The 25774-nt window shown below is 31.4% G+C and overlaps 1 protein-coding gene across 1 annotated transcript in view; it reads right to left on the bottom strand.

Moving 5' to 3' along the window:
• LOC127701925 (von Willebrand factor D and EGF domain-containing protein-like) overlaps window positions 1–17012 on the bottom strand; it is a 34171-nt gene extending 17159 nt beyond the window's left edge. Inside the window, exons 1-2 of the mRNA XM_052205894.1 lie at window positions 16983–17012; window positions 13137–13307 (exon numbers count right to left, since the gene is read on the bottom strand). Coding sequence (XP_052061854.1) covers window positions 13137–13307; window positions 16983–17012 — 201 coding nt within the window. The remainder of the gene's footprint in view (window positions 1–13136; window positions 13308–16982) is intronic.
• Between the last annotated feature and the right edge of the window lie 8762 nt (window positions 17013–25774).

The raw sequence follows: 25774 nt of genomic DNA, 5'->3' as shown, positions 1-25774 counted from the left end.
GTCAGGGCCAATATATCAGATTCCTGATCTTATTCAAATTGAATATCTTAGCAGAAATGTAATGAAATCCGAACAACTCGAGATGTCTTATTTTTGTTTTGTTTATAGACTATAGTTGCTGTCTCATTGACGCATAATTCGAACTATAACGTCAACTTCGCCGCAGGAAGTTGCATCAATTGTCTTACTACAACTTAAATAAATCATTAAGTAATGCTTGTAATGCAGCACTGGCAAATGGTTGGATAATCATAGCGAAAAGCGGCAACAACCAAGCTGTAAACGTGAGCAAAAGTGTGCGCAATGACATGTGGTTCTTGGGTAGCCTTACTCATATACTATCGACACAGACCGTTTGGAATGCAAGATAAATATGCCAAAGATCTGCCAAAATCATGTAAAGCTAACTTAGCCGAAGGAAGCTGCAACTTTATAAAATGATATATGTAGATCATCATCAGAATGTTAATGTGGATTTTGACTTAAAATGTCCTTTAATACTACTGTGCAGGACGCAGATTATTACTGGTTCCTATGATAATAAGCCCAGTTTGCAACAACAATTTTATAAAGTTAAGAGACTTTTGTTTCAAACAATGTGTGTCAAATGCTCATGAAATACTTCTTGTAAAAATATATTTTTCTTTAACTGTGATAGTTAATAAATGAGCGGTTCACATTCCAAGCTTACATCAATTAGGAAACTGAAATGTTACATCATTTGATTTAAGAACAGTTTCAGAAATATACGTAATAAAAAGGTAAAACATAATATAAAAATACCGTTAAATGTCCAACTTATCTGACTATTCAGAGGATCACAATACTCATCATCATGTTGAGGATTGCGATCATTAGGGCTGTAGCATGTGTAGTTTATAAAACATTCATTCTGAAAATTACAAAAAAGTACTATTAAAACTGTATATAATAAGCAACAATATCAATGCAAGGGCCTTAAAAAATATAATCGTTGGTATATTAGCCCTTGCTGCTGCAACTAAAATATTGTTTACAAGGTATCTTCTCTAACTAATCTGCCTTAGTCGAACAAGTTTTGAAAATATTAGAAAGCAATTTGTATTAATATAACAAATTTCGCAAAACAAAGAAATATAAAATCTTAACAAAACAACATTTGTTATTAACAGATAGCAGTCGACTTGATTAAATCCATGTCATTTGGACTCTTGTGAATACTAGTAGTTGTCTCATTGGCAATCGTACCTTATCTCCTTATTTAATATTGCTTAAGAAATTGCAATGAATTGAAATTTATTTGACTATTTATGCATTTAAGGGAGACAGAAACAACGCGTAAAACTAGAAAAATAAAGTGCATATTCATGTAAGGTTTTACTTAAGGATGTTCGTTACTCTGTTTCAAAATAACAAGTTAAGAAATAAAAGTATATAAATAAAGGAACCAAAAAGTAGAAAAAATGAAAGGTTCGTGTGATTATTTTCGAGATATAAGCCATTGACAATTTGGCGGGAAATTATTTTCTCTAGATTTTTCATACATTTTTTACTGGCACCTTTTTTTCTTTCTTAAGTTTTGAAAAAATAACAAGGATTTTATTAAATTTCAAATATCTGGCAAAAATTAAAAAACAAGAGGAGCGAACTTCCTTAAGATAGGTTTGCTGTTCTGTTGAACCACCTTATTTTCTGCGCTCTTCAACGTTTTATATTTTGTTTTACTTTCAAACCTTTTGGTGTGGACCGTACCTGATAAAGGTTATTCCAGAAACACGGGTTGTGTACACGAAATGCGTATCTGTATTTTTTCGGTATTTGTTTAATTATTATATTCCAATTTAAACATAATTTCAATTCATCTTTTGTTGATAAAAATATTGTCTTACATTCAACACGCAGAATGATACTAGTCTTACTGTATATTATGCTTGTGTAAACTCCAGGATTACAGAAAAGAATAAGATTTTACTTTACATAAAGCAGTTTAAACTTATGAAGAATATTCTGTCGTTCGATATATTTATTGATTTTCTTTTGATTGTTATTCAATTCTACTTTATGATGGTGTTGTTGTTTACCTTTTGACTTGGGAATATAAAATAGGAGAGAAAACACAAGTATATGATTTGTTATTATTACTGTACAATAAGAACTGTTGTGTGTCATAACTTGAAATCATTGACCACTTATATTTTGTTACCGATACATTGCTTTCGATTTTTTTGCGTTCCTTATTTAAATATGTTCTTGTTTAACTTAGGTATATGCATTGGAAACTACATTTAGTTGTTCGTTCTTTGATTTTTGTATTGTTCAGTAAATTCAGAAATATTGGTCTACAAGCTAAGTAATGACCACATTTGTTTAGAGTTTAAAAGCACATTACACTAACTGTAGTATTTTGATAATTTTTAAAGCAACACAGTTCTGTCGATTGGATATTTATCTAAATTATAACAATTGTCATGTTTTCGTTGGTTTGTACACCTATTTTAATTACATTTGTATTCAGATTTTGAAGCTATCAAATTATACAACGAAATAAAAATGTCAAAAATCAAACTTCATCTTTAATTTACTGAACATTTTAAGTTCGGATGAGGATTGGTGCTATTGATCTTTAGTACTTTTAAATTTGCACGATAATACTTACATCAACAACTGTCCAATTGTAAACTGATTTTTCAGGGTTGCAGCTTTGGCATTCATTGTTACTGGTCAAATTACTCTTAGGTACGTATTTTCCATCTATTTTACAAACGCTCTATTTACAAACAAACAACAGCTAAACGTTTACTGAATTCAATCTTTTGTAGATTACTGATAAAGTTTCCACATGCATTATTATTTAATACTGAACGGAAAATATCTTGATTCTTTGTCTCGGCACACTGTTTTTAAACACAGTAATATACCACAATCGATTCTTAAGTTTAGGGCACGAGTCAAGTAGCAAGGACTCAATGATCGCTTACCACCACAGTCACAAATTTTACATCGTTCAGGGCATCTTTTAGACACATTATACTTGGACAATCAAGGAAGTCACCTATCGAATGTACGTAGAGAACTATGCGATGATTGTTTTCAAATATTTTTTGCTTCTATTTGTTTTAATCAGATTTGATAATTATTGGCATTGACTACTAGATACTTTGACAGATGCCGCATGCAAAGAGGTATATGCTATGATAACATGTCGGGCACATCACGCCAATTTAGTTTTTTCACAACGCTTTTGTTTTCAGTTTTGTTGCATCCATCTTATGTTGATTTTGTTAAATGTTAATCATATATTTGTTCTGGTTAGTTGAAATCTTTCTCAGACTCGCATTACCCATAATGTTCAATTATGACACTGTCAAGTTATTCAATATTGATATATTGTAGATAATCGATTCCAATAGTGACATGTATTGGCATATGACAATCGAAATGTAAATGTATATAGATTTTGTTGTTATTACATTTCGACATATCGACCCATAAAGTAACCGAGAATCATCTTAGTATGGAACGCTTGTGACCTGTTGTGAGGCTTAATTTTTGACTCTCAATTTACCCAACTTGTAGCTTAATTCATTCAGTATAGTATGCAGAGAATATTTGAAATTTGGCGTTAAGCAATCAACAACAAACATTAGCATAACTACATTCGCAGATATACCAAACCTTGTGTTCACTGTAACATAAAAGGGGAATTTTAAAACAACTGTAATGCTAAGTCGACATAATATGCGATATATTTTGTTCTGGAATTATGAACCATACACTTTTGAGAAACATGGTGTTGTGTTAGACAAGCTTGCTTTTAACAGAAACATAATGCAACTGAATATCCCCGATAAATAGATACTTTCTAAGTTCATGCTCACCGTTTCGTTAAAACTCCATTCTTGCTGTTTTCTATGGGAATCACAATACTCAAAACTGATGATTGGATTGGTTTCCTTATTGCTGTAACATTTACCATTCACAAAACATGTACCATTCTATAAAGATACATAATTTGTTCATTCTATACCCTAGTAACTAGAATGCAAATTTCTTTCCGAAATAAATTTTTTTTTCGAATTTTTGATCATTTAATTTTAAAGTTTGAATAAATCCTTAAAAGTTGTCGAAATTCACAAATTTAAATAATCTTAATAGTGTATAACTTATAAACATCATGCTGGATATTTTGAAATCGAACATGAAAATCATGATACCTTCTATAGAAATGAATTAAAGAATTTACTTACAGCAATTTCGAAGAATCTATCTTTTTCAGCTCCTCTTGGTATCTGACATTTTGGATTAAACTCGAAATATTTCAATGTCTTTGTTTTAAACAAACTGCCATTATAACCAACGTTGACAGTAAATCCTCTAGCAATGTAAGATGTAAATTTTTGTTCTATAAATAATTCAATAGGGATTTGGCATTCAATCTCTATTAATGAAGTAATTTTTCCTCCGACAAGTTTGTAAGATCCGTATTTGAATGTGTTGTCTTCAAACATCTACAAAATAGGCATAGAATTAAGAACAAATGTTTTCATTCAGTTGTAAAGATTAACATATCAGCTGGAATCTTTTAATTCGTCTAGATCATTATTTACGGAACGAGCAAGCAATTATAAAATATGAAACAAATACTTGTGTTTTTATATATTTTATATTTTAACGAATACTCAACCCAGCATTTATCAACTGAGAACGAATTTCTGTTGCATGGTATTTTCGGTCAGTATTATTTATTTGATGGTTCAGAATATCTTGAACCAAGTGTCCACACAAATTATAGTTTTCTACAGTGGGAGGAGTAATCTAAAACTTAGCTACATGTTTTGCTGTTTAAATTCTGCCAGTAAGTTTATCATATTGCCACAGGAAATCGTAATCATTGTCCACAGTCAACCTACGGTATCTGTTAAAATCATTATTTAAATGAAGTCTGAATTCATTGGAACTATTGAAAGTATATGATCTTGAAATTTAAACTGTTGACATTGACTACGTTGACGACTTTTATCGGATTCATGGACAATCATTAAACAATACACATGTTTATAATTACCATAATCACGAGTTTATATACAGTGCATAGATAAATTGTAGCTGACGGGGAAAAAATCCATACCTTCATTACCGAATATTGTCATGAATTAAGAACATATAGTATCAGTCATTTTATCAAATCTACTTACATAAAATGTTTGAATTTTACAAAATATCATGTTTGCCTCGTATATGATATGCCCATACACGTGAAGTGTACTGCATGCTCCTTTAGATATATCACACAGTCCATTATTTTGAATATGGTCGACAGTGGGAACGGTTTCTATACTGATAGAACAGTCTGGTGAAATAAATCCAGAACTACAAATGCACATGCCTGAAATTTTTATTGATAAACTTTTAAGTATTAACACGACCGTTGAAGTTTAACAAACATACATGTACCTGATGAATAGGAAAGACACATTTTTAATTGTCCCAAAAGAGTTTACTCATTTGTATTTAATTGCACATTAATGAATTTTTAACAACCTTTAATATTAATTTGTTATATAACTGAAATGCAAGTTACACTGTAAGGAGCGTTCACTTAAGAAGCCAAGAATAACTGTGAATGGATGAACAATGATATAGGGTCTTTTGATAACAATTTATCGGAAAGAATCTGAAAACACGTATTAAAGGTATATTGTGTATTTTTCGTTAGTGTGTGTTATTGTACGCATTATAAATTCTAACAATACTTTGCACAACAGTAAATAAAAAAACTCACATTACTTATCTAGCCAGTCAGAATTGGAACATTCATCATGCTAGTTCGTTTTCTAAATTCTAAATTATATCGAAGTAATAATTTAGTGAGAAGATAGAATGAGAAGTTACAAAACGTGAACGATTTGAAATCTTACTTTAGAAACATTTTCATTACGAATTAATTTCTAAAAAACGGTAAAATTTTGCAAGTTTAGATTTTCAAAGGCTTTGTGTATTTAATATTACAATTTGTTCTAATTGTTCTGTTTTTACGTATTTTTTATAATGCTAGTAAAACACTATAAAACGATTCACAAGTTGTTTCGGTTACAAATATTTGAAAGCGTTACAGATATAATTTGAAATGTATTGATATAGATCATGGACGAAACACACAAAAGTTTCTTGTAAAATATGGATTAACGTAACTTCGAAGTATGACGAAAAGGTGTAATAAAGGTGCCATGTATGCAATGTGATCGGGAAAAAAAACCATGTTAAAAGATAAAAATATAATAGTGAAACTAGAATAAACAGCACGTATTAATATTTAAAAAAAATAGCTGACAGTATCGTCATGCTGCGGTGTATCAAGAATAATGTATGACAAAAGAGATGTTGAATATATGACCACATAAAACAAGATCTAGAACCAAACAATCAATTCACAATGTAGGCAGTTGTGGTATCGGACGTTTTTGATCAAATAGTCGTTCCATTCTGATACACGTAATGTATAACAGAATGATAAAAAATATTGGACAATATAAAAAGTCTTAGCAACCACCAACATCCGACTTCTCCGAAAAACCAGGCGAACAACCAATGACAAACAAGAATGGTGTAGATATCCTGTATCGATACATGGTCAAAATGTGTAGATTGTTTTTATATGCATTAAGACAAACAATTTCAAAAGACACGCACACTGTATATAATACATAAAAAGTTTACATCAAGACAAGGTAAGGCTTACCATTCAAAATTTTAATAATAGTACTTCTGATAATTTAAGAATAGGAAGATGTAAATACCGTTTGAACAGTCGCCTTGCCCATTGCAGTTCTGTGTAAATCCTGGACAAAGTGTTTTCCCTCTCATTTCTATGAATGAGCTTCCTTCCTTTGTATGACTAGTTTGTAAAGTTTTATTTATATTTATTTCTTGTAAACATCTTAACTTCAGTGTTTCATAAGTGTGTGATATCCATAGATAGGTATGTGTCAACTGTAAAATAATGAAGTTATTTCGTTGAATATGAGAACAATTCAAGCATAACTCTTTTGATCTACTGAAAATAAGTCATTTGTCTTGATTTAGAAAATATCTATATACTAATTAGTCTAACGTTTGATTTTGTCTGTTTTTATGGATTTTCCCTTTTGACATTACCTAGGAGTTCGGTATTTTTCAAAATACTTTTTAGGTACTATAAATCATAAACTCTTCGAACAAGACAACAGAATGAAAACTTCTCGAATACTAAGTTACTAGACGAATAGTATATAATCGTTTTATGGTCCTTACATAAAAATCCTTCACGATCTAATTCTATACAAGTACAATTACGATAAATCTAGAAAATTCAAGAGAAATTTATCAAATATTATTTATTAATATAAATTCATATCGTCTGTGGACAACTTCTATTTGAATCAAACAATCAATTTGAATTAAGTATATATTACATGATCATTCAATCATTACATTTAGCGATCCAATCAAATGACAGATGTCTTATGACGTTGAAATTGTTCTGCGACAAGAAAGGTGGACAAGTTTTCTCTGGAAAACCCACTGCCTTCCCCCAATAACTTACCACCTTGTATATATGATGTTGGTTTTGTGATTTTATTATTAATATAATATTTTGTCACTTTTTTTTAGTAATCTGTTAAATATGCCACCTTTTTGTAAGCTGTTTTTTATCAGTTGAGTTATATCAGGGGCATAAGTGTTAAACTTTAAACGATTGAATCCCCTGTTGTCGAAAATAATTTTGTTGATCGTCGTTTTTCATAAATGACATTTTGATTGGAATCGTTCTCCTTGTTAATAATTTAACTTAAGAAAACCGAGCAAGGAGTGTTCATGCATTCAGTGGATATTCAGTTATATATAGTTGTTTCCTATTTTTGGTATCCAGAGTTTTGATATCTATTAGTCATAAATATAGATATATTTTAGTAAGCTTTCTAAATGCATGCAGTTAAACTATTCATAGCATTCTGTTAGAAGAATTCATTGATCGTTTTCCCTAACTTCCAAAGGCGATTATTTCATAAGTATTCAGCACTACATTTGATGATTTCATACCTGAACATTTATAACAAATAACAGCGTTAAATAAATTTTTAATCAGGCACAAGGAGCACTTGAATTATCTATGACGATGCTATTTTCATTGCATGTCAAGTAAATATTTCGAAATAGCTATATCATGACACCAACTCAATTCTATTATGTTAATGTCTTTTGACAGTAATCACAAACATAAATGTATTTGATCTAATTTAATTTCTTTTTAATGCGGACTATATGCCTATGTGCATGAATTAACCCAAACAACCCTAAAATACCTTCAAATTTTGAGACGGACTTTTCCGAAAAATACTTGTATCCGTATACATATCATTATTACCGCTCAACTCAGTTTGCGAGGCCTTCAACAAAAAGCAAAACCAGTATAGCACCCTATATAGTAAGCTATTAAAGGTCCCAGCATGGTAAACTATTAAACAATTCAAATGAGAAAACCAAAGTACTTATATCTACTAAAACAAACTAGAAAGATTAAAAATAAATATGACAGATAGCAATCAATGAAAATCATGCTGAATTACAGGCTTATGACTTGGGACATGTACATAAAAATGAGACGGGGTAAACATGTTTCAAATCGCTCAACCCTACTCTCTGGGACAGTAAAAGTAAAAGCAAAACATGTGTCAAATCATTTAGAAAGGTTTGCTCATCAGACCGACACAAGGCACCGAAAGACACAAAGTATCATTCACAGTTATACGGAAAGCCAGTTCAAAGTCCATTAAAAATAACAGATAAATCAAATTTCCCCAGACTATAAAACAAGAATGTATGCATTTACATGCTTAGCATACACCACTTGTTGGTAAACAGGAAGTAGGTGTCTGACAGATCCTACAAGTGTTTACTCGAGACATTATGGTCAAGTTACAGGTCAATTATTAAGTCATGCCTTTCAGTAGTGCCGTTTGTGAAAAGTGTGACTGAAATATTTGTTGGATGAATGCACGAATAGAAGGACGAACAAACGGACGGGTAAGGTGAATGTCATTTAGGCCTAGAGTGGGGGTATATTTATGAATCATTACGCATTATTTAAGCAGTCTGAGAAAGACACGATCTTGTGCAATGTCAAAATATAAGTATCGCCTTAGTATAGACCAACAAATGTTAATAAATGTGTAACAATACATATTTAGTTCTGTTTTATTTTAATAAAAGCAAAATACCTGCTTCTTATATAACACAGAATTGATCATTTTTCATCTAAACTACCAGACAATTCTTAACAATAATTATTCCTACTAAACTATAATGTGAAAGTTACGTCTTTCTCAAATCCTTAAATACAGTTTGAGTGTCTTGACTTTTTTTTATCAGAATATACTTTAAAAAACTGAATAAAAGACCGAAGGACTTTTATGTTCAGTTTCTTAGTCTAAACAAAGATAAAAGAGGGACGAAAGATACCAAAGGGACAGTCAAACTCATAGATCGAAATCAAACTGACAACGTCATGGCCAAAAATAAAAAGACAAACAGACAAATAATAGTACAGATGACACAACATAGAAATCTAAAGACTAAACAACACGAACCCCACCAAAAAGTGGTGGTGATCTCAGGTGCTCCGGAAGGGTAAGCAGATCCTGCTCCACATGTGGCACCCGTCGTGTTGCTTATGTTATTACAAATCCGGTAAGTAGTCTAATTCGGTAAGTCACATTCGTGAAAAGGGAAGGGTATTGTAGTTACGACATAAGGAACATATCCGATATCATCTGTGAAACGGTTATTCCATAACAGTAAACCAACTCGTAATGGCGTCCGTAAAATTTACGAAGGGATGATTTCAACTTCACCATTTGGAACTCTTGGTTTAATAGCTTCCTTGTGAGCAGCAATCCTCTATCAAGGAAATCATGATAGGAAATACAAGCACGGGAATCAATTGGGAGATATATCCGTATGCAGGCGCTGCTGGAATGTTGCTACATAGAATGGAAATAAAATATCCACAAGAAAAAAGTGTTAAATTCTAAAGATGCTTAATTCAAACATTTGTTAGTTTTTCTTTCAATTACAACCTTATAAGGATCCCAAGTGTCTCTCGTCGTAAAATCGACATAGTATTATCACTGGTTACAAAAGAAGTTTTGGCAGCATAAGTCTATCAAATGTAAACCAATGGAAAAACATTTAAACGAATCAATCACATTCAACTATATGTCTGTGGGTTAAACTTACATAAACATCCATTGCACAAATCTCCTCAAAGTGCTGACTTGGTATATTATTTATCTCGGAACACAACTGAAAGGCATCTTTGTTGTTCAAGTGTTCTTTACAGTAGCTGATAGATTCATTCAAAGTAAATTCATGTTCATGAATGTATGGAGGCTGCAAGAAAAGTATTTTGAAAACTCAATGTCATCGTCTTACACTTTCATTTAATTTTGAGATTTTCCGTGAGATGGTGCATGCGATAAAGCAAATAAAACTTATGAACAAAATTGTCAACAAAGCCAAGGGTAAAGAAGACAAATTTAATGCATTTTCGTAGGAAGGAATTATCAATCATGGAGAGAGAAATTAGAGTATGACACTTTTCAGGACAAGTGATCCAGAAGAGATCTTTTATTGAATTTTCTTTGAGATGTTTACAGTCTAGTATCTTCATGACTACGTTTTTTTCAATAATTCACTTTAATTTTTCACAAAAAGAAAATTAAGATATAGGTCAACAAGATTGCAATCCATTGACATAAAAAATCTACAAAATAATGGATGGTCAAGAGATAGACATTTCATGTATTTCATTATGAGTTCCAAATGAAGCGAGACCGGATGCGTCGACAGTTAAGCGTCTCCTGGCATAAAACAGTTGTTTTTCATTAGTTTAATGTGTTTGACCTTTTGATTTTTGACATTTGATAAGAGATTTTCCGTTTTGAATTTTCCTTGGAGTTCGGTATTTTTGTTATTTTACTTTCTGATATGCATCACCGCAACAATCACATGCAAAATCACTCTGAGTCAAAGTGTCACGATCAGAAATAGGACATGATTGGTTAAATTACAGATTTTCAGCTCCCGTTTGTTCATATAGCTCTTTTCACGTTTTTCGTATTTTTATACATATATGCTTTACAGTTTTTGGTTTTGAGCGTCCCTGAAGAAGATAACGAAAGAAAGCGCTTTTAAAGTTCAGTTTATAAATTGTTATCTTCATATTGAAGCAGTACACGATCAATTGGAAAGTAAAGCATGGGGCTTCATGTGCCTGTGTTAGCTGCGTAAACGGGGCATAAATAATGCATTCAAGTTTGATGCATCAAAATCTGAACTTGCTCAGACAAGATTCTCCTTGGACAATTTGGCAGTTGTTTGAAAGTACTTTCTGTTTTCATGCTCTGCAACCTTTTTTGATAATGTATCATATGGCTTTTATATAAATATAGTACTGCAAAGACCAAATATAAAAAAAATGTTAGATACTTGAAGGACACCATAGAAAAGTGAGATACAATAACATATATACGGTTTACGTAGCTTGGAAAAATAAGACCAAACAGGGCAGGGTAACCCTGTAACAAAGATATAAGACTAAAACATGTGACCAATTATCAGTATTGTAAAAATTCATACGGAAATCTACATCATTAATATCTTTAACTCTGATGATTACATTTCAAAGAACGTGTACTTGTGCATGTTAGAGTTAAGTGTATTTTTTTTGGAGGTTACTACAACTGCCCGTAGTACTTTACCTTAAAAAGGAATATCAAACAAATATTTCATATATTGCATTTATGATACGTTTCTGAATACACTTTCAGTCAAATTCAGACTGCAGCAAATAATAGAACGATTAAATTTTTGAACGTGTGATTATGGAGGGAGTATAAACACAAGTATAATTGAACTCCGTACATATATTGTAAAAATAATTGTATGAATATAACACATTTGCATGATATTACAACATTCGTTGAATATGATAGGTTGGATAAATCGTGTTATTTGCTGATATTTTTTTGTTTGAAATAGAAAATGTATGCATTTATGTACTAAGTAGTTTTTCATTTTCTTTTGATCATTGATTTGTACATAAAAAGATCACAGGAATTACATACTTTTGTTACATGATTTTCTTCCTTCATTATTGGTATGTTTTTAACATAGTTTCCAGGTGAAACATTATTTCTGCATGTTGTTTCTACAGACTCAAAACCGGAATCAGTACAATAGACACTAGGGTATAAATGATTACCACATCTGTCACTTAAAGTACCATTTTCTCTAGGAGTACATTTGCAATAGTTGTCAGTATTGTGCCAGACGGACAGCGAACTGTTTTCGCTCAGGGAAAATAAGTCATCGCCTTGTGGTACACTAAAAAATATGTCAAAATGTGTGTAGAAAGATTGAATTTACTTTTCTATGCGGCCTTGCAGAATCTTTTTATGTTTAAGCTGTACATGATATGTAATCAACATCCTGTCGGGATGAAGACATATAACCTAATATCTAATATCATCGGAATAAAGTTTTGTGAATTTGTAAATGTCCGTGAATGATCTATAGCAAGGAAAATATCTTCAATGCACGATCTCACCTTTTGCTTGTAAAACTTTTAATGTCTACATTGTGTCAACGACGAACATTCCTTGGTGTACTTGAGTATACATGAGATATTTACAAACAACTATCAACAGCAATTATTCAAAATGTTGAAATTGATCCACACAAACTTGCATTTTCTTTTCTTGAGATAAAAGGAAAATATACAGTATGTTATAATTGAAAAACAAACAGTGAAGTCATTGATAAGTTAGAATGAATGTATATAACACTATCTTATAAATGATAAAATGTAATTTCTATAGACTTGTGAGGAAACCTAGCAAAACTACGAAATTAAATATCCACAAAAGTTGGTACCAACGAAAATTAATGTACATCAACCCCAAAAATGTTCAAAAATAACGTATAGAGTAAAACAAACTTTTAGAGTAGAACAGAGTATTTACTGATAGTATGTATGCATTAAATATATCTTACATCCATGAATTAGAAAATTCACTATTAGCAAAGGAGTATAAACTGTTATGGCAGCTAGCAGCTACCATTATTGAATTTCCATTTCGTAATCGAAAGTCATCACCACAACTGTTAGTAACAGTTCCACATAGACCCTCCGTATTATTGAAATCATCAGCTGAAGGTCGGATTTCTATGTCTAAGAAGTTAACATTAGCTACTCTTACAGCAACCGATGTACCAGTAGGAAACACTATCTACAATTTATAAGCATTTTATCTATATTAAAAATGGCAAAACACGTCATTCGAAAAGAGTAAGTTTTTTTTTCAGTTTATATAAAGTGTAATAGATAACATAAAAAATAAAATAACAAAAATACCGAACTTCAAGGAAAATTCAAAACGGAAAGTCCGTTATTAAACGTCACAATCAAAAGCTCAAACACATCAAACGAATTGAAAACAACTGTTATGTAGAAAATGGTAGATTAAATCTGGTTTTATAGCTAAACATCTCACATGTATGACAGTCGCATAGAATTCCATTATATTGACAACAATGTGTGAGCAAAACAAAAAGACATAATACGTAAAAGTGTCAAAACCTGGGGTACAGCGATCTAAATTGTGTTATTAAAGTGATCACTATAAAAACAAACAACTATGTCAACAACAAAAACACAAACTGGCATATAGACACTCTATAGACAAAGCACATAAGCAACAATGAAAGACAAGAACACAAAAACTAAGACATCCATCGTTAACGTTTTTTGTCCTTTTTTTGTATGCATAATACCACATATCTTTTTGAATAAATCTTGAACCAAGACACAAGAGAGCATATTGACATGTATGCAATGTTACAGTTTCACGTGTTTTTTTCTAATAACAAAAAATCAGACAATTTCAGACAATTTTGTTTTTACAAGAATTTCCAAGCATAAAATAAAAAACTAATCTTCTCTACGAATGGAAAATTGTCACTTATGTTCACACTGTCAAAGAGTTTATAAAAATTATTGACAATTAATTTCAAATTTTTTTTCCAGAGTAATATAAAAATAAATCGTTAGGTGTCTATTTAAAATTCACCAACAAGGCAAGCAACATGTAATCAATTGAACGAATTGACTGTGACAACAACTGGTTAGAGGTCTAATTCACAATTCTATATAATATGGAGCATTTAAATGTCAGTTAAAAGGAGTACAATCAGGTAATGTGTTTATCATTTGAACGCCAATTAATTGAGATGTTGATGGCATTTGAATAGTTGGTCTGCTGATACGTGTCCTACTGAATAAATGGATTGTGTAACAAATATTCACTACAGATAAATAATGGGCTACGACAATGTTAATTTAAGGTTTTCCGTATAAATGTGAGTAAAAGATGAAACATAAAATTATCTGTAACATATGATATGCAAATTATATTTTGTTTTCTTTTTGAAGATATATTATAGATCTTAAATGGACTTTAGAAGTTTTGATGTCAAATATTATAGGATTTCTTAAAAGGCCTTTTCATGCAAAGTCCTAGCTCCTAAATCTGGTGGGAAAGACGGTTTTGCTGACAGAGAAGACTATATAACACTGTGAAAATGTGTCCCTTTAGTATCTTAAGCCTCTCTTTTGTAATTGATCATAAGCTACCCACATTAACTGCTCACAACTTATAAACTGAAGATGTTTTGTAGTAATGTCTAAATTCAAGATAATCAATACAGTAAATCAAAATTGATTGTAAAAGAGAAGCGAAAGATTGCAGAGGAACATTCAAACTCATAAGTCAAAAATAAACTGACAACGCCATGGCTAAAAAGAAAAAGAACAACAGACAAACAATAGTACACAAAACACAGCATAGAAAACTAAGAACTAAGTTTGTAAGTTATATCCGCAATCTCCAAAAAGAGTGATATTTCGTTTATTTGCATACATACTCTGTAGTGCTGATTATTACGTGTCATCTTAGAAACATGTAGAACAGGTGAATATTCACAAGCAGCGTATTGTATAACAGACCATCCATCACAAAAATTGATAATAAACACATCGGCTCCAGCTCTGACAGCGATGCCACATGCACAGAAGGCTGTGTCACTGTAACAAGTTGTTAGCTGAATTTGAACCTGCATATGATACAAATATATGACAATTTAAACTTTGAACAGCAGATAGATAGTTGAACGTTTATAGTGACTAGTAGTTTTTTTTCATCTTTTCATTTGAACAATCTTTCTGTTTTGCAAGTATTTTTAATAGTGTAAAAATACCGCATAGTACATCAGACCATATCAACCACCAACATGTGTGTGTGTGTGTGTGTGGTAGTTTTATTTACATTTCGATAAATAAGAAAGAACTCAGTGCTATTCACTGCTTGCTACAATATAATTGTATTTGTTCAGTAATTAGTGTTGTTTATCTTATTTAATTCTATTTTGGTCAGAAAGTGCATTCATTAATTCTCATAATAGATATAAGAAGATGTGGTATGAGTGCCAATGAGACAACTCTCCATCCAAGTCAAAATTTATAAAATTAAACCATTATAGGTCAAATGCATATAGGTGGAATTGAAGATATTATTGTTTTTCAATAGACAATACCATTCGAAAACAAATATACATTTTGAATGTAAATAGTTGATTCCAAGCGATTTATTTAACTCTTTCATACAAGATATTTCTTTACTTACTTCCATATTTTGCAGTTTGCTACGAAACATTGTATACGTTCCTCTGTGTTGATGTTCATAGTGCCTAAATCAACACACAAAGTCAAAATATTTCAGTGTAACTTGCAATAAAACCGTTCAAAAGTCAATATCAACAATGCGATAATAGTCATAAATGTGCAAAATTATATTCGCTATTTACAAGTTTCTTACAATCTTGACAAAAATGTTCTATATTGTTTCTGAATTGGCCGGACCTTTTGTAATTTTAGCTATTGATTGCTCTTCATTATCATAAATGATTTTGCATCACAACTGCTTTGATTTGAGCGCAACTCAAGAGTCTTTAGTAGACGCATTAGGACGTATGTTGTACTAAATTATAAACCTGGAATCCCTCATGATTTTGGTTGAAATCACTGCTGGTTGACGTTTGGCAACACTCTGATGCTGACATAAAAATCATTGAGGCTGTCACTGTCTGTACATTAACTGTTCAATAAATGTTTATTTATTAGTAACCCTTATGTATTATTTTCAATTTGAAATATTTGATTTTGAATGCTCTGCAATTTTGTAATGTATTTGACCTACCAATTGTTTAATGCAAGCGCCTTTTTGATGTTCATTATGTTGACAATATGTCGCCATTATGGTTTATCAAATTAAAAGCCTGGTATTTTTGATAATTGTCGCTTTGAATTCATTAATATGTAGTAAGAGAAATACTTACAAGCCATCAAAAGTTGTCATATGGGGATCAGTGTAAGCAGAACAAACTTTTGAATGCCACTCTGTATCATGTTGAATGACTTTGACCTACGATTGATAAGACAAACCAAACTTAACTCAAAATGTTTTCATAATGTTTGGTAGTATTACTACGTGAGCTTGTATTCTGCATAATATGTTGGCTGTAGTTCAATTATAGAATAAAAATCCATTCAATGGCTAAAATTCTAAATTTTGCAAAATATTTTTGTTCTAAATGTTTATTCATATTTTAGATCTGCATTTTAAATTACATATTATTACTATAAATAGAAATAATACTTATTTCACCATAGATTTATAAGAAGTGACAATGGTCATTTATTAATTCTTGTCTAAAGAGTACATTTCTTCATTCCTTGATGTTGAAGAGTTTTAAGATTACACCAATAAAAGAGATTAATAAAAAGATTTAACATTGTTACCTTCCTATACACCTCTACTGTGTTGTTATTAAGTACAGTATATACTAACCTTAATGTCTGGCACTTCCTCTACAGTCATAATATTTTCAGACACAACCGCCCGCAGTTTAATAAGAAATGTATCTAAATGAACTCCGTATTGTCGATTTGGTCTGTGTTTTATGGCAAGAGTCTTTGACACATTCCAGTTTTCATTTTCTATTTCAAAATCGCATCCATTCCTCTGAGAGAGAGTTACAATGTCACCATCACAACTGTCATCATTATGAACTCCTAATGCTACAGTATCCACAATAGTGAGATGAACACTGCAATTTCTGCACGACAAAGGTACAGTTAACCAGTATCTTAACTTAGCTGTGCCACCTTTTTCAATTTCAACAGGACTGTTTGTCTGAAAAAAATGGCACAAAAACATTTGTGTTATGTTTTGGAAATTCAAATGTTTTAGCCTCGAGCATCAATGAAGAGACATCAATTGTCGAAATGCGCATCTTGTGCATTAGCATTGGTACCGTTTATGTTATTAAACTAAATAATTGACCTTATGCAATAAAACTTATGTTTTCACTTATACGTCTCATGTTTAGAATGAATAATGATAAACAAGTTACTCTTTTTGAAAAAAAGTGATTCTTGGAACTGCTCTGACGTTTAGGAGCAAATTCTATATTGTCAAATAAGCATATGGCATTCAATGAACAGTGAAGGAATTTGAGTAATATTGATATAAACCCGCACAAACAATTATAGTTGTATGACACTCGATTGTTGTGAAAGGATTATAAAAATGATGTTGATACAAATGATTGTTTGTAGAATACCAAATTTGTACCTCCTTTCCGATTAATTTACTGCAATATTTCCATCTGATTATCTAGGGGCTATTGAACTATATGTTAATAGAATATGACATAGAAAGGTCAACGTGTGAAAATGACTATTTTTTACTTGGATGACATCTTGGTATAAGAGAATAATTTTCAAAACAATTTATCCGTTTGCATAAATTTAATACATACCTGTATTCCAACGTAAAACCCATTGCTATTGAAAGTTGTCATAACTTTATTTAGTTCGTATTGCCCTTCAATAATGCAATTTACCTAAAAGATAAAGTGTACATATTGTATATTTTCTAATAATGTCCTACGGAATTGCCCAAAGTAATTAAGTGTACAATTGTCATTTTCCTATAATTTTTGCATATACTTTTTATACTTCACGTGTGTTTACCTTTCATTCAAACTTCAATATATTAACAAGCTTAAAACAAACGTACATAGCACAACAAAGACAAGACAACACAATGACAACAGCATAATATTTGAAAACAGACTTCACGTGTGTTAACCTTTCATTCAAACTTCAATAACTTCAAGTGTAAGGGTCATCGAATTGGTTAGTGAATTTGATGATGTCTTAGGTCTAGAAAATACATGAATAAATCAGTCATTGTAAGATGCCTAATATAAACACGACGGGTGTCCCTAATGAAGCAGCAACTACTGACCATTATGGAGGATATGACTGTACCTACGTTTATGGTAAGGTACCGGTTGCTCAGTTTTGAATTATTTTGTAGTGTTTTTGGGTCTGTTTTCAAATATTATGCTGTTGTCATTGTGTTGTCTTGTTTTATTAGACTCATGGTTTTTGAACAATGCCCCCTTGGCATTTCCTCTCCTTTTGCAGGTTTTGCTTGGTCTTGCATAAAAAAGTTAAAAAATAAGTTTCTGCGACTATATTCACAAATTATCTTACGATTAAAATTGATCGTAACTTATACTGAAATGTGTATGATTACGAGTATTTTTACTCTTGAGATTTTTTGTGAAGAGAGTCGCTGATTGTTTAATATGGTTTATTTCTAAGGTAATATTAGCGAAGTCCGTGAAATAATTAACATATGATTTCCTGAATCTATGTACGTTTGTTTTAAGCTTGTTATATATACGTTAAAAAAGGGAATTTGTTCTTGCTATTAGTATTCTATCATATGTTCGTGAAAATTTTAGGAAAAAAGATGTGTGTCTGTTCTAACTAAACAAGAATGTTATTTCTAAGACATACGTACATTTATTCCCATGTCTGTTATAGAATAACCTGGCAAACGCATTAACTGAAGATTTTCTGCAGTGTCTTGAAATACAATGATGTTATTTCCCCACATCCACGTTATGTTAAAATATGTGTAATTCATTCTGCTCGTATCTAAGTGACATTCCAGGTCATACTTCTTATTTAACGGGTTTGGCATAAAAGATGTTAAATGAATTCTTATGTCAGGAACAGGTATGGTGTCTACGAAAAAAAAAATAAAAACCTCATATTGTTAATTTTTTTGTGAAAAAAGCTCATGGCAAACCAGACACGTAGCAAAGCTAAGAAGATAAAAGAAAATGGTGCATAACAATCATAATTGAAAATGAAATACTTCTACCTTTTCTGTAGAATATATGATTTCAAAAACTAATTTAAAGACATTATGTTTTACCAATTAACGTGTCTATCGGTACTATGATTGGCGGATTGATTGTTGTAGTTTATCGCCACTGTAGCATTATTGGTTATATGCTGGCGGTAATTTTGTATTGATGGAGGAAGCAACCTCAGTGTTGACAGCCTATTGATACAGTAGATGAGCGATTCCCTTTAGAATATATGTCTTGTGACACCTGTTCATATTTATGCTGGATATGAATGTATGCTCTGTGCAGCTTCATAAATTAGTAAAAATTGTCTGTTTGATGATAAATGTATCTAACTATCTAGATGATCAGTGGGATGGTTTAATCATTCGGATATATATTACTGTACTCAACATGATTTCTGTTTTTTTTTAATTCAGCATCTAATAAATCAGTTTGTGTTTATTCTATGCCTTTGTATGGGCTCTTGAATGTTATAGATATAATGATTATACATTCATCCAATTGCAGATAAAGATTTACTCGGTTAGAAGGTCCTCAGACTTGTAACTTATTTAATATGTCTTCTTGTAAAAGGAACCATTAATTTATACACAATATTGATGTAGTTTTTGTATTGTATTATTGAAAAAAGGACCCAGACTATGTGTTTCTGCACAGGAAAGGCCATATTATGCCTTCAATATTCTATAAACAGTAAATTTGTAGAAAAAGAACGAATCAATGATAATCATGTCAACCTAAAAGCAGTTGCTTCTATTCAGTAGTCGTAAAAACTCATCAAAGATACCAGTTAATGGAGTTGCCATATGCGCAATTTGTCTACCTAAGACTCATCAGTTACGCTCGAATCAAAACAGCTGAAAGACCAATTCAAATGCAAAGTTGAAAAGCATTACAAATTCAAAATTGAAAAACAGCACAACACGCAGCCTATTTGCAAAAATTTTATCAGTGTCCTTAAAATCATATCAATATCTGCAGGCATAATATGAAATAGTCCAGACGACTATTTGGTTTTAGAATAACGGAACCGACGAATGACAGAAGGAGAGACATTGGTGACACAATGTGCTCCGGTTTCCGGCTAAACATTATAGTTTTCAAATCAAAAGATGATATAAAATATTAAAATGCTAGATGTTTTTAATGCATTCAAAATGCATGAGGTTTTAATGTTTGAGAGCAGGACCAGGACTTTCAATGTATTGTTTTCTTCCTTAGACATAAAAACCTTTTATTAGTGGTGTATAATCAGCCAACTTCCAATTCCTAACTCCACGAGGTTTAAATGTAAGTGAGCTAAAATGATTTTTGTACAAATGAATAGGATTGACTCAGTTGATATTTGCTTTTGAGCATAACTTTCATTGTACGGTTTTTATTTTTTTATAAGTTTGGTAATAAAATTTTAAAGTGTTTGAAAGTTAAAGAGCTGAATTTGTTGTTTGTTTGCACAAGTGTGACTAAGTTGAAGTATTTACTCGTAACTTTCAATGTAGAGTTTATTTGTATGTTCGCGAAACATCTTCTAAAAGTGGTTAAATATCATACCAAGTTTTATGATCAAACTCCAAGTTTAAACATTCGAGAGCGGAAAAGTCTTTTTTGTACAAATGCACATGCATGGTTGACTAAGTGAAACTACGTTTAGACCACGACCTTAACTTTAGGATTTTTATCCTTGTATGCGACACATCTTCTATTGGTTTGTTAATCATCCTTTCAAGTTAATATCAAACTCCGATGGTTTAGAAGTTATATAGCGGAAACGACTTGCGACGGACGGGGGACGGACGCACGCGCACATGGATGGACAGACAAGCTTATTACTACAAGTCTTCCGTCGATTATATCGGCAGGGCATTACAAAGGTTACAGAAAAGATTTAGGATAAGGTTTAAAAAAACTTACGATTCATGCTCCACTCTGTTGTTGAATATGATGAGTTACAAATGTACATTTCATCAAAAGGACTGTTTGCTAAATCAGTATAACAATCACCTTCAATAAGACACTCCCCCTTAAATAAACGTTATAAGTAATTATTTGGTATGGACTTGCATGCACATTATATGGTATGTAATAAACATCTGCGCCATAAGAGAGGTTATTTTATTAGATATAAACCAGTCACCAAAGTTTGTTATTGTCTGAAAACTGGAAAATCACCCCTTTTTATGAATAAAATTCCATAACTCGGAAACTTATAATCTAAAATTCATAAAAATTGAAAGATGGCGTACGTCAATAGATATAAACAATTCATGAAAGTTTCATGAAAAATGCTCAAAGCATTTTTGAGTTATTGTCCGAAAACTTGAAAATCCCCCTTTTTTAATGAATAAAACCCCATAACTCGAAAATGTAAAATCTAAAATTCATTAAAATTGAAAAGGAGCTCACATCAATAGATTTAAACAATTCAAAACAGTTTCTTGCAAATTGGTGAAAGTGTTTTTGAGTTATTGTCCGAAAACAGGAAATTCCCCTTTTTTAATAAATAAAACCCCATAACTCGGAAACTTAAAATCTAAAATTCATAAAAATTGAAAGATTGCTTACGTCAATAGATATAAACAATTCATGAAAGTTTCATGAAAACTGCTCAAAGCATTTTTTAGTTATTGTTCGAAAACTTGAAAATCCCCCTTTTTTAATGAACAAAACCCCATAACTCGAAAATGTAAAATCTAAAATTCATTAAAATTGAAAAGGAGCTCACATCAATAGATATAAACAATTCAAAACAGTTTCTTGCAAATTGGTGAAAGTGTTTTTGAGTTATTGTCCGAAAACAGAAAAATCCCCCTTTTTTAATAAATAAAACCCCATAACTAGGAAACGTAAAATCTAAAATTTATAAAAATTGAAAGGGAGCTCACGTCAATAGATTTTAACAATTCACAGTTTCATGCAAATTGGTTAAAGCGTTTTTGAGTTATTGTCTGACATGTTGACGACGGACGGACGGACAGAAAAATTGTTTCCGAAAAAAGTAACGATTGTAAAAGAGAGGCGAAAGATACCAAATGGAATTCAAACTCATAAGTCGAAAATAAACTGACAACGCCATGGCTAAACAAAACAGACCAAAAGACAAACAACAGTTCACAAAACACAACAATGAAAACTAAAGACTGAGCAAACAAACCCAACCAAAAACGGGGGTGATCTCAGGTGCTCCGGAAAGGTTAGCAGATCCTGCTCCACATATAGCACCCGTCGTGTTGTTCATGCAAGTACAAACCAGTAATAAGTCTAATACAGTAATTCACATTCGCGGAAAGAGGGCGGAATTGGGGTTACAACAATTGGAACATAATTTTTCCTCGTCATATGTTAAACAGATATTCAATAATGGTTAACATTTTCGGTAACGTTTTCGAAGGGACGATTTTAACTTCACCACTTGGAATTTTCGGTTCAATAGCTTCCTTGTAAGCAGCAACCCTCTATCAAGGAAATGAATATAGGAAATAAAAGCTCCGGAATAGCGTATCAACTGGGAGATATACACTCCATATCACGGTGCTGCTGGGAGATAAAAGTATTGACCCAGGCGTAGTAAAAAGAACTTTGATATCGATTTGCGTGGATAAGACAAGTGTTTCTGAGATAACTGTATACGCTCAAGACCGAAAGTGCGGAAGCACAAAATATTTCAAATTCATGGAATATACATCAAGCGAACACATAAAAACTCAACCAAATGATATATATCTTTATTTATTTTAACTTAATAATTACGAAGCTAAAATAGCGTATGCGTTCTTGTTTACACTAAACGTTTAGAGGGCTGTACATAAAATCATTTTACGATATCAATTTTAAGATAAAATGCGTGTTCTCCAAAAATAATTGGGACTCTGTAGAAGAACTTACCACGAGTGTCCAGTTAGTTGATGAGACATCAGGATTACATGAAAGACATTGTAGTTCAGTATTGTTATCTTTGTGATGGTAGAAAGTTCCATTTATCTTGCAGTTATGCTAATGAAGTATAAATAGATTAAAGAGGTATTTCTCTAATTATTTCGGAATTTTGATTTTGCAATTGACTTCATTATTTATTAGTATTGTATTCATTTCAGCTTTTTTAAACTGTTTTTTCTAATGACTTGCAATTCAAAAATGCAACCTCTTTTTACACACTGAACGAAAACTTTATTTACATGAATAAAGATTGTTTGTCAAACGGTAGGAAAGTCATTTCTCTCCAAACAAATAATTGTTACAATTGTTTTAGGTGAATGTGCATATTTGACAATTACTGTTATCTCAAATCGACACTTAACCTTCTTTATCTTAAGGAGTCAATATCAAACACATCTTTTTTTTTATCTCATCAGGTACACATTTCATATTTTGAATTGCAAATTTGAGTTTATCAAATGTATAGTAAGGTTATCAGTACTCCTTTATGTTTGATTGCTCCAAAGTTTATGTTTAAATAGTTGAAATAATCATGAATACGTGTTTGATGTCGTCGTGTTTATAGGAATCTTATCAATCATATGACAAGGTTGAAAAGTAAAGTTTATAAAAGTTCTTGTAGTTGTATTAAAAACAAAAACAAAGGTTACCAAGTTAAATCGGATGTATCAACAAAAAAAGAAAGTAATTTTGTTTTACTGTTTTGCAGTACCAAGTCTTGATATTTGGACAATATGCTTTTTATGTGTCTTTGTTTGTATGTTTATTTTTCGGAACAGTCGGATGTAGCTGCTTGGTGTTGTAAATTATATGTGTAATTTTAAGAAAATATAATAATAAATGTTTTCGGACTTGTTGTTGAACCATCCAAAGGAATTAAGCATACTAATTAACCACTGCTTGAGATGCCATAAATCTATTTTTTCCCTAAATTATTATCTAAATCTAATTTGTGATATAAATGAACTTATAATGTGATTGAAACATGTATAGTCACTTAAGTAATGCAATTATTCTATAAAATTTGAAATGTTTAAACCGTAACGACATGTTAAAGGGAACATGTGTTTTATTTCTCATGGAATCTGTCACTTTCCTCGTAGATCAATTGGGTTCTTTTTCAGTTTTATTGATTCAGTATTCCAGAAATTATTTCGTCTGCTTTGTGTAGTGACTGGTTCACTTATCATTTGCGTAAACCTACAACTCCTTTTCATCATATTTATTATCAGACTTATATACGGTTAATATTTTACTTTGGAATCAAATGTCCACTTTAGCGGGTTACTGTCTGGATTACAAACCACGAACTCATTATGTTTGTCTTTAACACCTTCTGAGATACATTCTCCATTGATAAAACAGGTTGACTTCTAATAAAACAAAACAATAATGATTATAATTTTTTTATGATGGATGGCTGTTAATCGTCCACTGCAAAATTAAATCCATATTTAGGACGAAACCATGTTAATGTGATGTAATAATATGAACCCTGCTTTGTACACACTGGACTGAATTTGTAATGTGCTAGTACACAACATAATACTCCACAGTTAATAAATATAAGAGGATGTGGTATGAGTGCCAATGAGACAACTCTCCATCCAAGTCACAATTTGTAAAAGTAAACCATTATAGGGTAAAGTACGGCCTTGAAAACGGAGCCTCGGCTCACACCGAACAGCAAGCTATAAAGGGCCCAAAAAATGACTAGTGTAAAACAAACAGGAAAACCAACGGTCTAATCTATATAAAAAACGAGAAACGAGAAACACTTATGAACCACATCAACAAACGACAACCACTGAACATCAGGTTCCTGACTTAGGACAGATGCAAACAAATGCAGCGGGTTTAAACTTTTTAATAGGCGCCAACCTTCACCCTAACCTGAAACAATAGTGTAACATCACAACATAGAAAGACACACTATAAAATATCAATTGAAATGGCTCAACTCAATCAAAGGACATATTAACAAAAACAAGTGAACCTACACTGAACGAATAAATTTGATCTATGACACAATGTAAATACAAAATTAATAAAACAAGGGGGTAAAATGTAAACCAATATTAGAAAGACAACCATAACCTTGGGCAAAATGCCGCCAAATAAAATAACGTACACAGGTAAATAAACATAATTTTGTTGCAAGGTATACATGGAGTACGGAAATATTTTTTACAAAATAAATAATTTTGTTGTTCATAGTACGAAAACAGAGGTGAAAATTTATCGTCATACCAAACACATATATTAAAAATAGTAAGACGAGATATAACACTAAATAAGTAAACATTAAATAACAAAAATGCATTACAAATTGTATCAACAGATCAAATTCACACGAAAGTAGGATTTGACAGTACTCGCAGTTACTGAAAGCTAGTTAAAAGCCAAAAACAATTGATAATAAAAAATCCAGCATCAGAGACTAAAATCAACTAAAACACATCCATGGGATTTA

The sequence above is a fragment of the Mytilus californianus genome, unplaced genomic scaffold, assembly GCF_021869535.1.
Source record: "Mytilus californianus isolate M0D057914Y unplaced genomic scaffold, xbMytCali1.0.p SCAF_5, whole genome shotgun sequence".
Lineage (NCBI taxonomy): Eukaryota > Metazoa > Mollusca > Bivalvia > Mytilida > Mytilidae > Mytilus > Mytilus californianus.
This window is presented reverse-complemented; position numbering and strand designations above follow the sequence as displayed.